Source organism: Pseudonaja textilis, chromosome 5 (genome assembly GCF_049901715.1).
Source record: "Pseudonaja textilis isolate UNSWEBS1 chromosome 5, rPseTex1.2, whole genome shotgun sequence".
Lineage (NCBI taxonomy): Eukaryota > Metazoa > Chordata > Lepidosauria > Squamata > Elapidae > Pseudonaja > Pseudonaja textilis.
In genome coordinates this window covers 55,235,671-55,251,608 of record NC_141994.1, presented here as the reverse complement: position 1 = coordinate 55,251,608, position 15,938 = coordinate 55,235,671, and the positions used below count along the sequence as shown (strand labels likewise).

Here is a 15,938-nt window from a genome sequence, read left to right as displayed (position 1 = left end):
TAAAAAGGTTTATTATTCCAGCATGCTGCTTTATTCTAATACAAAACTTGGTGGAGTTATGCCATATGGTTTGGAGCTAGTACATAAAGTAGTGACTTCTTTTTACAGCACATTCTAGAAATGTTTTTTTAATATTCTGATCCAGTGATGGTAAACCTTTTTGTTGTGGTGTGCTGAAAGTGCGTGCATCCTGGCACCCACAATGCAATGCACCTTGTGCATGTGCCCGCAACACCCCCCCCCCACCCCTTTACTTGCACTGTGCATGTGCGTGCCTCCCACTGATTTTCGGCCCATTTGAGGCTGTTTTCGCCCTCGAGGGAAGAGGCTCGAGGGAAACCTTTGCAGCCTTTGGAGGCCAAAAAACGGGCCCGTTTAGGCACTTCTGGTATTTTTGGGAGGGCAAAATGGCTTCAAACGGGCCAAAAATCAGCTGGGAGGTGCATGCATGCTCAGTGCAGGTAAGTTTGGCTGGGGCTCGTGTGCCTGCACAAATGGTGCTGCGTGCCACCTGTGGCACGCGTGCTATATGTTCAGCATCACGATTCTAATCCTTTTCAGTTATATTAGTGATTAATTTCCAATGTGTTTATGTTCTTAATGACTTTTCCAGCCAATTAAGAGCTTGCATCTATATAGCCTTTAACTTTCTATTTCCTGTAAGTCTTCTTTCCCAAACACCCCTAACTTTCAACACAAGGCTATCTACTTTCTTATTAAAGGAAACTGTAATTGCTTTTTCTTGAAAAGTAGTGAGATAATGTTTTCCTATCTAAAATCCTTACTGTCTCTCATTGTATTAAGATTGAATGTTCAGGAAGTGTTCCATTGGAAAGTATTGGGAAGAGAGAGGCATTTGCAGAGCACATCCAAACCAAACAATCTTCACGCAAAACTGTACAGTCTCCTAACTCTTCAGTTCCATCTCCAGGACTTTCTGGTATGACAGCTATTATCATTTTTAAAAATCTTATTATTACACTGTTAGACACAAACATGATCCAAAGCATTGGGAAGGAGAACATTAGTGAAAATACATAATCACATGGAAAGAATATATCTAGTGCAGAAATAACGCATTTGCTGGTTGCCAAATAACTATAGTGAAAAGAAAGTTATAGAAAGATTTGTACAGCTCCTTTTAAAAAAAATACAATATAGTAATAATAAAAGAGAAGATAAAGAATTTTAACTGTATATAGAATTAAATGAATATATAAAGTAGAGATTCTTAGCTTAAGTAGAAAACCACAACTAAAATGGGGAGGATTATGGCAATGAGGAAGGCAATGCTGATCATAATTTTTTTAAAAAATTAGCAGCTAGAGCATGAAAAGAAAAATAAAAGCTTTTGAAAAAAATGAAACAATCCTTCATCTTGGCCACTTGAAGTTTTTGTTTTTTGAAATGCTGAAGAATGCGTTTGTTTCTCAGTTTTAAGTAAATAATAATAAAGAATAGATAATTTACTAATATTTAAAATGCAGTTTAGTATGTTTTTCAAATATTCATAGGTATTATGGAAGGATTTCTTTCTAACCTGATGATTTTCCCCCTGATGATTTAGGGTTGGTTACTGTCTCTGGTGTCCATCCTCCAATGCGTTCACCCAGTGCCTCTAGTGTAGGAAGCCGAAGCAGGTAAGCAGACCATGTTAGTAAATACGGATTCTGGTAAAAAAAAAGTTATGTGGATTAGCACAGTCTTCCCTAAAGATTGGGGTGTGGGACTATATTTTTAAGAATTCCTGAACCAATATGACCAAGAAACAGGAACATCCATCAGTAGCCAGCAATATATATTAAGCTGGTAGGGATAAGTATACAAGTTAAAAATACACAAAACATAATTTCTGCAAAGGAGACATATGATATGAAGATAAATGTTATATTGATTCTACAAAAAACAAGACAAGTATTGTTAATTAAAAAGAGCTTAGATGATGACTCTTTGGAAAGGTTAGATTTTAAATATTTAAAAATTAGGCTTTAAAAAAGAAAATATTTTACCTAGATGAAGAAAAAATACATATAGACAATTAAGGAAATTATTATCCTTTTATCATTTTGTATGCTAATACACCCATTTTAATTTTGTAGTTGAAATGTATTCAGTGTAGTTGAAATGTATGCAAAAACGTTTAATGTTTTTGAAAATACACAATTTCACGCAGACTACTACATTAATCAGGTTTTGTGTTATCAAGTTTGAACCATGAACAATTAGGGCACAGATTGATTTTTCCCACCTTATGCAAGCAATAATTTCTGAAAGCAGTGTTATTGTGCTCTGATTAAAAATATGCAAAACCTGTTTTAATAATCTAGTGTATCTTTTCTTTTTTTCGGTATATTTCATTTATAGCTCTGCTTCTTCTGGCAAACCATCAGGTGCAGATTCAACCCAGAGAGTCCCTGTGGTCATGTTAGAGCCTATCAGAATAAAACAAGAGTCTGGTGTACCAAGTGAGAACTATGATTTCCCAGTTGTCATAGTGAAGCAAGAAACAGATGAAGAATCCCGTAATCAAAATGTAATCACAATTATGAAAAATAGTCTTAAATACAAAAGGGCACTAACAAATTATAAATTAGTTGAATTACAATATTTCTGCTAAAGAAATCTTACCAGGTTCATTTCCAATTCAGGAATAAAGAAGGCAGCCAGTTAATTGAATAAAGAATGACGGATATTTGGGGAGCACATATCAATTACTTAATTTTATTTATGGCCAAAAGGCCCAAAAGTCATCAGAGGCAGATATGAGCCTTTCACTGGAAGGCCTTTATATAGCAAAACCTTGCTTTATTCCTCAAAAATACAGAAAAGCATGCCCTCTAGAAGTTCTAGAAGTTTCCAAGGAAGTGCATTTAGCCACTGCTGCTTTGTAGACAAACACCCTGTTCAGTTGTGATGTTAGCATTTTTCATTGAAATCTCTTTGAGGAAAGCAGCTTTTTCCTTATTTTAGCAAAAAGTTCTTAAGGTTTAGATCAGACAGGACAGAATATTCACCCAATTATATTTGTGTTTCCCATTGCATTTTCAATTTGTTTAGAAACAAATTTGTTTTTAAAACTTTGGTCCTGATTGAGGCAGGAAGATTATGTGAAAGGGGAGCTGTTTCCTTTCCACAGAAGCATTTTATATAAGGCTATGATGAAAAATATTTAATAGTCTTGGTGGCTTTTTAAAAAAATCTTTGATATAATATACTCTTGATAAGGATATATCCAGCTGAATCAACTGGCTAGATAATATGTATAATTTGTCAAAGAGGCATGATTCTCTATGTACATATTAATATGTATGCAAAAAAGATACTTCATTTTGATGAAATTAGACATTTTTTGTCTACAGTCCAGGTTTCCAAGAGCCATTCTCTCCTCAGTGTTACTGAATAGCAGTCTCTCCTCTGAAGCATCAGTGTTGAGAACAGAAGCACCAGACAGTACAGGTGACCAGACATCCAATGGCAAGGCAACATGGATAGGATCTCCACATGGTGGAGATGGCAGAAAAGATGATGATCCTAACGAGGATTGGTGTGCAGTATGTCAGAATGGAGGAGAACTTTTGTGTTGTGATAAGTGTCCCAAAGTGTTCCACCTTTCATGTCATGTTCCTACACTCAGGAATTTTCCAAGGTAAAGTCTAAAGTCATGCTCTTCTATGGCATGAACTTAAACATTATTTAAATGATTGCATCTGATTTTAAAGCTAAGCTGGAATCGACAGTGTCAGGTTTCGTCTGTGGATATATAAAGCAAGATACCACTGTGGAATGTTTTCCAATATTTAGCTCCTGTTCATATTTATCTTCTAGGCTGATAAATGCACCAGGATGCAACATCTGTATTTGTTCCAATTTTAAAGTATAACAAACAAATCTAGAGTAGTGGCTTTGTTTTTTGTTACAGAATGCTGCTTAAAAAATCAACTCTCAATATTTTTTCCAACTTCAGATATTATACAGCTAAATAACAGACTTTAAGTAGGTAGTTATATTTCTGTTGGATCTGTACTTTCCCTATAATGCTGTTAATCATTAAGAGCTGTAAATCAGTCTCCCTATCAAATCCCAAAGATATCCATGGTATTGTTTTTGGTGCTTTCTTTCAACAGGTGTGGGCGAGAAAGTGTGTTGGATGGCATAGAAATGTGATATAAGGGCAACAATTGTAATACCCACTGATAACCAATACTTTGTTTTCTAAGGGTTACTAAGAAAATAGTTTTGTTAAAGCTAGTTGGGAATGGCCCTTACCAGCTTTTTCTGCTATCTAGATAGCTCTCTTTCTCCTGCTTTGAGAAGAGAAAACTATATACAGAGGACCATTGCAGAAAAAATATGGATTATTGTAGTCTTGGGAGGAGGAGGAGGGGATGCAAGTGGAGAGTGGCATAGTAAGAACATTCTAGTTTTCTGTCTTATTCTTTCCCATAAAACACTATCAAAGCCATGAAGTAATCATTTAGGAAACAGGTCAGTCTGACTTTTTGTGACTTTGAGTTTCATTTGAGAAGATTCAACTCAAAAGTAATTGTATTGACTTTAAGGATAACTATTTTAATACGTACCATCTCAGTGGTTGGGGATTCTCTATCTGATTGACAGAAACTCAGAATTGAACAAAGTAATTTCTCCATCATTGGCTTCATTGTATTAAAGCTTGCAAACATTCAGAATGCAAAAATGGGAAGCTTATGTCAATCTTCTTTCTTCATTTTTTCCCCCCAGTGGTGAATGGATTTGTACATTCTGCCGTGATCTGTCTAAACCTGAAGTAGAATATGATTGTGGTATCTCAAACCATGCTTCTGAAGAAAAAAGAAAACTGGAAGGCAGTCCGGGTTTGGCACCAATAGATCAGAGGGTAATTTCATTGTATTGTGTTAATTCTACAAACTAGTTTTGAAAAAAAGTGCAAGATAATAAAAATAATGAATTAATTGGTACTGAAAATCTGAGACAAAAATACAGATAGCAATAGCACTTAGACTTATATACCACTTCATAGTGCTTTACAGCCCTCTAAGTGGTTTAGTCATTTTATTGCCCCCAACAATCTAGGTTCTCATTTTACCAACTTTGGAAGGACTGAGTCAACCTTGAGATGGCCAAGATCGAATTTAAGACTCTGAGCAGAATTAATTTGCAATACTGATTCTAGCCTGCAATGTGTCACAGGTTCAACTCTTCTGATTTTCTATTAGTCATCCACATATATATTTCAAGTGTTAGAACTTTTTTATTAACTATTATAGAGTGCCGTTATTATTATTTTAATGTTATTGGTTTAAGCACTTTCGTTAACAGTGATACTTGGGTAAATTGCATATGTACCAATTTAGACTGCTCAACATTTAGAATCAGAGCAATATGTGCCTCTGGAATATTATGTTAATCTAAACTTGAGCTTCCCTTGTGTCAGAAATATACAATCAATAAATATACACTGCTCAAAAAAATAAAGGGAACACAAAAATAAGACATCCTAGATCTGAATGAATGAAATATTCTTATTAAATACTTTGTTCATTACATAGTTGAATGTGTTGACAACAAAATCACACAAAAATTATCAATGGAAATCAAATTTAGCAACCCATGGAGGTCTGGATTTGAAGTTACACTCAAAATTAAAGTGGAAAAAAAACACTACAGGCTGACCCAACTTTGATGTAATGTCCTTAAAACAAGTCAAAATGAGGCTCAGTAGTGTGTGTGGCCTCCACGTGCCTGTATGACCTCCCTACAACACCTGGGCATGCTCCTGATGAGGTGGCAGGTGGTCTCCTGAGGGATCTCCTCCCACACCTGGACTAAAGCATCCCCCAACTCCTGGACAGTCTGTGGTGCAACATGGCATTGGTGGATGGAGCAAGACATGATGTCCCAGATGTGCTCAAATGGATTCAGGTCTGGGGGACGGGCAGGCCAGTCCATAGCATCAATGCCTTCGTCTTGCAGGAACTGCTGACACACTCCAGCCACTCCAGTCAGGCTACCTCTGGCGAGCACATGGAGGGTTGTGCGGCCTCCATGACTAAAGCATCCCCCAACTCCTGGATAGTCTGTGGTGCAATGTGGTGTTGGTGAATGGAGTGAGACATGATGTCCAAGATGTGCTCAATTGGATTCAGGTCTGGGGAACGGGCAGGCCAGTCCATAGCATCAATGCCTTCATCTTGCAGGAACTGCTGATACACTCCAGCCACATGAGGTCTAGCATTATCTTGCATTAGGAGGAACCCAGGGCCAACCGCACCAGCATATGGTCTCACAAGGGGTCTGAGGATCTCATCTCGGTACCTAATGGCAATCAGGCTACCTCTGGCGAGCACATGGAGGGCTGTGCAGCCCCCTAAAAAAATGCCACCCCACACCATTACTGATCCACTGCCCAATCGGTCATGCTGGAGGATGTTGCAGGTAGCAGAAAGTTGAAGGCGGAAGTAGCGATCCTGATATTGGGTTGTTGCCCTCCTATGGCCTCCTCCATGTCTCCTGATGTACTGGCCTGTCTCCTGGTAGCGCCTCCATGCTCTGGACACTACGATGACAGACACAGCAAACCTTCTTGTCACAGTTTGCATTGATGTGTCATCCTGGTTGAGCTGCACTACCTGAGCCACTTGTGTGGGTTGTAAACTCCGTCTCATGCTACCACTAGTGAAAGCACTGCCAGCATTCAAAAGTGACCAAACCATCAGCCAGAAAGCATAGGAGCTGAGAAGTGGCCTGCAGAACCACTCCTTTATTGGGGATGTCTTGTTAACTGCCTATGCTTTCCACCTGTTGTCTATTCCATTTGCACAACAGCATGTGAAATTGATTGTTAATCAGTGTTACTACCTAAGTGGACAGTTTGATCTCACAGAAGTGTGATTGACTTGGAGTTACATTGTGTTGTTTAAGTGTTCCCTTTATTTTTTTGAGCAGTGTATTTACATAGAATAGAATAGAATAGAATAGAATAGAATAGAATAGAATAGAATAGAATAGAATAGAATAGAATAGAATAGAATAGAATAGAATAGAATAGAATAGAATTCTTTGTTGGCTAAGTGTGATTGGACACACAAGGAATTTGTCTTGGTGCAAATGCTCTCAGTATACATAAGAGAAAAGATATATTCGTCAAGAATCATAAGGTATAACACTTAATGATAGTCATAGGGTACAATAAGCAATCAAATCATACTAGGAAACAGTATGTATTTAAGGATATCCTGATATCAATTGGAAAACTAATTCTACACCAAGTGAGAAATCAAATAAGTTCCTAACCAACCTAGCTGACAACTTTGTTGTTTAAAAGGTAGAGGGTGAAACTAGAGGGACAGCCATACTGGACTTAATTATTACAAACAGTGAAGAAGTGATAGAGGGAATTGAAACTGCAGGAACCTTGGGTGAGAGTGACCATGTCATACTAGAATTCAACATAACACAAACACAAGCAACAGAACATAATGACACCAGAGTCTTGGATTTTAAAAGAGCTGATTTTAATAAACTCAAAGAGAATTTGGGAAAGATTCCATGGATGAAAATCCTAAAGGAGAAAACAACTCAAGAATCTTGAAAAGTATGATCATAGAAGCCCAGACCAGCACAATACCAGTGAGAAAGAAAAACAAGAAATCCAAAAAAACAGTATGGCTGCACAAAGATCTCTCTGGCAGATTGAAAGAAAAAAAAAAGGACAAGTACAAAAAATGGAAAAAAGGACATACAACTAAGGCAGAATATCAGCAGATAGCCAGAATCTGCAAAGATGAAGTCAGGATAGCAAAGGCTCGGAACGAACAAAGGCTTGCAAGAAAAGTCAAAGATAATAAAAAAGAGAGAGAAAGCAGAACTGCTTAACTCATTCTTTGCATCGGTCTTCACGCAAAAAGAAACTATAGCTCAACCCACCAAAAATATAATGTAAAAGACAGACCAGAAATAAAAGTTAAGTAAAAAAATAGTAAGAGAACACCTGTCTGATCTTGATGAACACAAGTCACCGAGGCCTGATGGATTGCATTTCAGCGTTTTAAAGGGGCTGGCAGAGGTCATCTCAGAACCACTGCACCATATCTTTCAAAAATCCTGGAGCACTGGCGAACTACCAGAGGCCTGGAAAAGAGCTGATGTGGTTCCCATCTTCAAAAAAGGAAAAAAAAAACAGACCAGGAAACTATAGACCAATCAGCCTAACGTCAATAACCGGGAAGATACTGGAAAAGATAATAAAACAGATCTGCCAACATCTAGAAACAGGTGAAGTAATAACTAGCAGTCAGCATGGGTTTGTTAAGAACAGATCATGCCAAACCAATCTTATTTCATTCTTCAACATAGTGACTAAATTAGTAGACCAGCAAAATACTGTGGACATAATATATTTAAATTTCAGCAAGGCATTCGACAAAGTAGACCATAACCTATGTCTTAGTAAGCTAGAAAAAAGTGGAATAGATAGCCCCACTACTAGATGGACTCGCAACTGGCTGGCAAACTGTACTCAATGAGTAGTCCTTAATGGGTCTAAGTTTACATGGAGGGAAGTAAGCAGTGGGGTGCCACAAGGTTCTGTCTTAGGCCCAGTACTCTTCAATATCTTCATTAACGACTTAGATGAGGGAATAGAAGGGGAACTTACCAAATTTGCAGATGATATTAAGCTGGCAGGAATAGCTAAACCCAAGAAGATAGGCTCAAGATCCAGATGGATTTTGATAGAGTAGAACACTGGGCCATATCTAACATTATGAATTTCAATATAGAGAAAAGTGAAGACCTACACTTAGGCAAGAAAAACCAAAAGTACACATATAGACTGGGTGAACCCAGGCTCAATAACAGTAACTGTGAGCGGGATCTTAGAGTCTTAGTGGACAACCAGCTAAATATGAGCCAGCAGTGTGCAGCAGCAGCCAAAAAAGCTAATGCAATCCTAAATTGTATTAACAGAGGAGTACAATCAAGATCAAGTGAGGTACTAATATCACTCTATAAAGCCTTAGGAAGACCACATCTAGAGTACTGCATCCAGTTTTGGTCACCACATTATAAAAAAGTTGTTGAGACTCTAGAAAAACTACAGAGAAGAGCAACGAAGATGATTAGGGGACTGGAGGCTAAAACATACAACAGTTACAGGAACTACTAGGCTTGGCTAGTCTAGTGAAGAGAAGGACCAGGGGAGACATGATAGCGGTCTTCCAATATTTGAGAGGCTGCCACAGGGAGGAAGGGGTCAAGCTGTTTTCTAAAGCACCCAAAGGCCAGACAAGGAATAATGGATGAAACTGAACAAGGAGAGATTTAACCTGGAAATAAGGAGAAACTTTCTGACAGTGAGAACAATCAACCAAAGGAACAGCTTGCCCTCAAAAATTGTGGGAGCGTCATCACTTGAGACTTTCAAGAAGAGATTGGACTGCCATTTGTCAGAAATGGTGTAGGGTCTCCTGCTTGGGCGGGGGGAGGGGGGTTGGATTAGATGACCTACAAGGTCTGTTACCTGTCTCAGAAGTTCAAATGATATATTTCAAATTTGTGAATATTAAGTTAAAAATATCAGTAGGAAGAAAATACATCAAGGGATTCAAAAAAAAAGTCAAATAATGAGCAAATTCATTATTATTATTACCTTAAAGACTGCACTGCGTGTTTATATAGTTTACAATACTGTTGTAAACTTTCAAGCTGATGTCCCAAATAATTTTAGTTATTTCTGTCCCAATATATAGAAATGTGAAAGATTACTTCTGTACCTTTACTGCCATGAAATGAGCCTTGCTTTTCAAGATCCAGTCCCTTCCACGGTAGGTTATTAACTTTACTACTAATCACTGATATTGTTTGTACCCCTTATTAGTTAAACAAGAAGATTGTATTGCGCTTAAAATTCACTGACTCCATTCTGTATTATTGGGTCTTCTCCTTTAATTATAATCTTTAGTTCTTTCCAGTTGCTTCTAGTAGTCAGCCTTCAAGGTCTCTCTTACCATGTTTTCTCTAATCCATAACATTTTGCCAGGGAAAGAATGTTTTACTCCTAAATTCAGAATAGTCATTTATTTTAAGAGGATTTTAAACAAACCAGGTGTTATTTCATAACTTTATTCAATCTGGCCCCTTAGTCCATTTAAGAACTCCAAAAGTAATGTTCTACTCACCCTTTTGCAGTTTATTTCCAAATTTAGAATCGAATAGAATAACTTAGTTGGAAGGTACTTCGGAGGTCTTCTAGTCCAACCCCCTGCTCAGGCAGGAAATCCTACCATTCAAATGGTTGCCCAATCCCTTAAAGAAATCTTGTCCAATTTCTTTAAGTTCTTAAACTTACATAAAATTGCTTTTCTTGAGGATTGAGGGAAAATCATATATATTAAAGCTTTTGCAGGTTAGGATTGAACGATGACACTTTATTATTCATCAATAGATAAAAGAACAGAAGTATCAGCTTTAAGTCCCATTTTTAAAAAGCCCCAGCTGATTTTGAAACTTTTTTACTTCTTCCTGATAGTTAACAGAAAATGGAGCAGGAACCACATATCTCTAAACTGAAACTGTGCAGTTTTAGCAAAATTGTATGCTTTGGAAAAGTTTCTTGTCTTGTCTGCAACCTCCTTAGTAAAATCAGGATAATAAGTACTATATTCTTTTTACAACCCCACCATATACCTGGGATTTTTCTGGGTTGTTTTTTTTTTTTTGTCTAGTTCTATGTAGAATGTCATCTTTTATATTTACAATTACAAACAGAAATTAAATAGTAGCAATATTTAAACTGGTTCTCCAGCCCCGGACTTTTTTGTATGGGTATTTTATAAACATGCTATTTCCAATTTAAAAAATCAGCAGGCAAAGAAAGAAGATCTCCATAAACACTATACTGCAAGTTGTTTAGGAATATTCTCTGTGTCAATTATATGCAGATTTTTTTCTACATAATTGAAACTGGGAAAGTAATATAATTATTCAGAAGATTGTGACTAGCATATTTTGTCATCTTCTGGTTTTTCATTTGACGCTTTGGTTACAGTCTTCCTCAATCTGTTTAAAATTTTTGTTAAGCTCTGTGATAACTGTTTAAGAAAAAAAGTTATTTTGGCTTCATAAGTCAGCAGGATGTCTTCTGCTTTTGAAAGAGAGGTGGGTGTGTGGGTGTGTGATACAGCTGTATTCACTGAGTTTTCTTGGTTTTAGTTGACATATTTAAAATAAAGGAATCAGCTATAGCTGGTCGTACATTACAATAAATATTCTTAATTTACCAGTTTGATGAAATACTGCCATGTAGCATAGGATTTCCTGCTACTTAAAGAAAAAAGGAATTAAGGGACAAGAAGAGAGATCAGCCAACATTATCAGCCCCAACCAGAAATCCATGGTGCCATCAGCCTTGAAGGTGGCAGTGGCAACACACTCCCAGTCATGGCTTGACTGGCAATTTTAAATAACTACTAGCCAGTCTCTATTCTTCCTTTGGGGGGGGGGTAGTTATTTAGAGGTGGTATAGCTGCCATGGCAAAGACTTGGAGGAAATATATTATCAGGACTCAGACTAGGTGTAGAAGTATGGAATTGAATTTGTATTTATAGCTGTTGTGGGTGATCTGTGGCAGGATTGGGATAGGGAAAATATAACCCTCCTGATCCAACTTGATTTTGATATCATCAGTCATAGTATCTTCCTGGAGCACTGGCAAAAAGTGACTTTTAAGCCTAATAAAATAAACAAATGCAATGTATAATCATCCGTAGTACAGCTTGCTATTTGTTTTAGAAGTACTACAACTGAAAATATATTTTTCATATGTTTTCATTGATGACATGGGAATAAATTTCTGTACACTTAATGGCCATCTGACTAAATATCTGCAATGTAACTTTTTAAAATTCCAAATCAACAGAAACTAAACTTCTGAAAATACTTATCTGTTTCTTTTTAGGTGCCTGACTACTATAAAATAATTAAGAAGCCAATGGATTTGTCAACAATAAAGAATAGATTGCAAGCACATCACACAATATATTCAAAACCAGAAGATGTTATAGCCGATTTCAGGCTAATATTTCAAAATTGTGCTGAATTTAATGAGGTGAAAAAAGAGTATAATATATTCTTATACACATTACTAAGAAACAATAATTGTTAAGTGGTATTGTGAAAGACTCAACCCTGGGTGTGAGTAAGGGTGGATGACAGGTGATCCACATCTTGGAAAATAGTAATGGCAGCAACAATCTACCAAAATCACTACCCCAAAGAAACATTTGAGTATGAATGCCAACTTTCCACCCTATGGTTCAGCTATGATTTCTGCTATACCCAGGAGCCTAATTTTGGGTACCATGATAGATTATAAAGCCATGTAATTATAAATTATCATACACCAGTTCTCTTAACAAGAAATAATAGAATATATCTAATTTCAAATTAAAATTTGTTTGTTTGCCATTTCAGTACATGTAGTCTTCAACTTAAAACCATTCATTTAGTGACCATTTGAAGCTACAAGGACACTGAAAAAAGTAATTATGACCATTTTTCACATTTACAATTGTTGCAGCATCCCCATGGTCATGTGATCAAAATTCAAGTGCTTGGCAACTGATTCATATTTATGACAGTTGCAGTATCCTGGGTCAATTTGTGACCTGACAAGCAAAGTCAATGGGGAAGCCAGATTCACTTAACAACCATGTTAGTAATTTAATGACTGTAGTGATTCACTTAACAACTGTGGCATGAAAGATCATAAAATGGGGCAAAACTCACTTAACTATCTTGCTTACCACAGAAATTTTGGGCTTAATTGTGGTTGTAAGTTGAGGACTACCTGTACTATGAATACTATATGAAAGTTACAACATACCTGAAATTCTGCAGAAGTGTTGCCAAAGTCCTTGAAATTTGTCTGTTTCCAACATAAGAATTCATAAACATTTCTAGAACTATTTTATGTAGTTCATTCAGAAACATATTCTAACATTATTAATTTGTTTAATTTTCCAACAGCCTGATTCTGAAGTAGCTGATGCTGGAATGAAACTAAGTTTGTATTTTGAGAATCTTTTGAAGAACCTTTTTTCAGAGAGAAAATTTTCTGTTCAGCCTTATTGCCATTCTGCTAAAAGTAGTTCAAGCCCAACAGATGACTCAGATGATGAATTTGTGCAACCCCGGAAAAAACGCCTTAAGTGGGAAGAGCACCATTTTTTTTAAGTAAGCTGCTTATATGTACTCTTAAGCATTTTTTACTTAAATATTTATCAATTTTTCATTTTCTAAAAATAATTTTTGACATCGTTGATTTCTACATATAAGGGGCACTTAACTGGAAGCAATACCAGGGGAATACCTTCCCCTGTTGATATAAATTTACCGTGTTTGTTTGGAAATAAATTATACTCTCAGTCCAGGGAAAACTAGGATGTTTTGGGAGGAAAAAAATTAAAAACAACTAGTTAAATTAGAATTGGGAGCTTTAAGAAAATGAGGTCTTTGAAAAAATTAAAATTACAAAAGCCATTTGACTGGCCAAAATTATAATTCTTTACAATTTTATTGTACTTAAACGTTAGTCATTGGAGGGAAGAAGAGCTCATGGTTTCCTATTGTCCCAAGTTTCTGAGAAGTACAATGAAACTGTAGTTTCCCCAGATAATGATTTGTGCCCTAAAATGTAAAGTGGGGAGATGAATTAAAGTTCTTTGAAAACTTATGCCTTTGTGTCTTTATGTGATCATATGAAGAGAAATCTTAATGTAACATTGGCTGGAAAACTTAATCCATGATAATTGATGCATTGGTAGATATGGTAGGAGAGGGAAAGGGACCTGGTGCTTTTTACTATTGTTTCATTCTACCCGCTATACTTTGTCCAGAGCTTGGTCTCTGGAATCTCAGATGCCCTGGACTCTGGCTGTTGCTGCTGAATGCCTAGCCAGCCTGTAATGAAGCCTGCCTCATATATAATTTGAGGGGGCTAACCAGGTAAGTATCACCAAGACGTTTGGTGCAGGAGTACTTTCATCTCAGAAACATGCCATAATGGGTTTGAGAAGCAGAGATAGGGGTGGGGTGGTTATCATTCAGTAGGCTGTAGTGACCTTTTACTTCCCTAGATATAGATAGATGTAAGACACTTTGTGAAACTGAAGTCTAATTCCCAGCAGATGTCACATATGAATCTGTTTTTGTCTCAGGGCAATGGCAAAGTGATCTGAAGTTGTGCAATAATAATGGATCACACCTTGGCCCTAGAGTTCTCTGTAACTGCTTCCCAGTTCAGAAAGGTTGGTCCTGCTTGCATGGCCTGTCCAAAACAATTGATGGAGTGATTGGATCGTGCCTTTGTGGGCTTCCTGTGGTTATGGCTACCCGATATACAAAGGAATTTTAGGAGATAAACAAAAGAAGAGATACATAACACATCATTAAAGATAAATGACAAAGATGACCAAGTAAAGTGAAGAGCAAAAAAGCACGCTTACTTTTCCACTCTTACTGTATCTGAAGATGGTGTTTGGGGTAACAGGTCCCTTCTGAATAAGAGACCAAAGGTGAGCCCTTTCAGGGCCCCTGGGAGGACAAAGTCTGTCAACCCTGGCAGGATGAAGTAGTTTTGATTTTTTGGCCCCTTGAAGTGGGGTGAGTTGTCATTGTTGATAAGGGAATACTTTCTCAGAATTGAAATATTATCAAGGAGTGCTCCTGGACTCAGTTGCTGCTGAAGGAATAGGTGGTAGCCATGACTAGGAGGCCTTTGCACAAATTCATTTTGTGTGTCAATTGCACCCATTTCTGGACTAGGAAGCCTTGCTTATGGTCATTCATGTCTTAGACACTTACCTGTTGTATTAAAGTCTATATATAGAGCATCAACCCAAAATTTTGCCTATTCCTAAACTGATACGGAAAGCAATTTATCCATCTCAAGCCATAGGATAATTATAATCAAGGAAGGGAAATGAAGCATTATCCTCCCATCTTAACCATTTTTCTCATTTGAATTTCTTCACATTCTTCTTATTTTCACTTCAGATAATGGCAAGAATATGTTTAAGCTTCTCTATGTTACTTGTTTAAATTAATTTTAGATTATCATTTCTCTGAAAGAATATCATCCTGAGTATCGAAACCACTGGCAGAGATCCACCAGAAGGTTTCAGTATATATAGCTTAATAGATTATCCTGAGGTTCTTATTTCTGCTATTTTCTAAAATTGTATAGAAAGAATTAAGAAAATACAAAAGAAACAACAAAGAAGCCATTGCACAGCTAACTCAAATACTGAAATATAGAGATCTTAAGCAGTTAGTAATCTGAAGATAAAAACTATGAGATTTAAACATGTTCCAAATTTTATACTCACTAATTCAACAGACAGCTCTGATGTACAAACAAAATTTATTGAAAATGTGTTTGCAAAGGCAGGCCTTCACATTTCTTCCCAAGTAGATTGAGATCATGAAGCGCAAAATCCCATACTCAATCAAAACATTTTATACCCTCTACACAATGCACATCATGCCTAAGAAGCCCTCCCCATTCCCCTCATTATCTCTGAGTCATACTATAAGCTAAGCGATCGACTTGACAATTTCTTCAAGACAACAGATATCTTGTTTACTTGTAGCTTCACCTTGGACCGATGTTCCTATCTTATTTACCTGTGGCCTTGCCTTGGGGGGATGTTCCTGTTTTCCAAGAAGATTGTAGCAAGTCATCACATACTATTTAACTGAATATACTCGGGGGTTAATATACAAGAAGAGCATCATAGTTTAATAATACACTAGATACTTTTATAAAAGAGTAACTTATTTCCTTCAAAACCATTAATTAGCTACATCTCAAGGAATGAAATTTTTATTTGTCTTATCAGTGGAATTGAATAGCATATTCAGCTTCATGTAGTGGAAT

At 36.8% G+C, this 15,938-nt stretch overlaps 1 protein-coding gene across 1 annotated transcript in view; it reads left to right on the top strand.

The window, feature by feature from the left end:
• The window catches only part of TRIM24 (tripartite motif containing 24), a 53,426-nt gene extending 39,693 nt beyond the window's left edge, over positions 1-13,733 (top strand). The window contains exons 12-19 of the mRNA XM_026724366.2: positions 805-940; positions 1,568-1,640; positions 2,365-2,533; positions 3,360-3,646; positions 4,741-4,876; positions 9,750-9,824; positions 11,958-12,107; positions 13,028-13,733. Coding sequence (XP_026580151.1) covers positions 805-940; positions 1,568-1,640; positions 2,365-2,533; positions 3,360-3,646; positions 4,741-4,876; positions 9,750-9,824; positions 11,958-12,107; positions 13,028-13,234 — 1,233 coding nt within the window. The 3' untranslated portion in view covers positions 13,235-13,733. The remainder of the gene's footprint in view (positions 1-804; positions 941-1,567; positions 1,641-2,364; positions 2,534-3,359; positions 3,647-4,740; positions 4,877-9,749; positions 9,825-11,957; positions 12,108-13,027) is intronic.
• Positions 13,734-15,938: the final 2,205 nt, after the last annotated feature.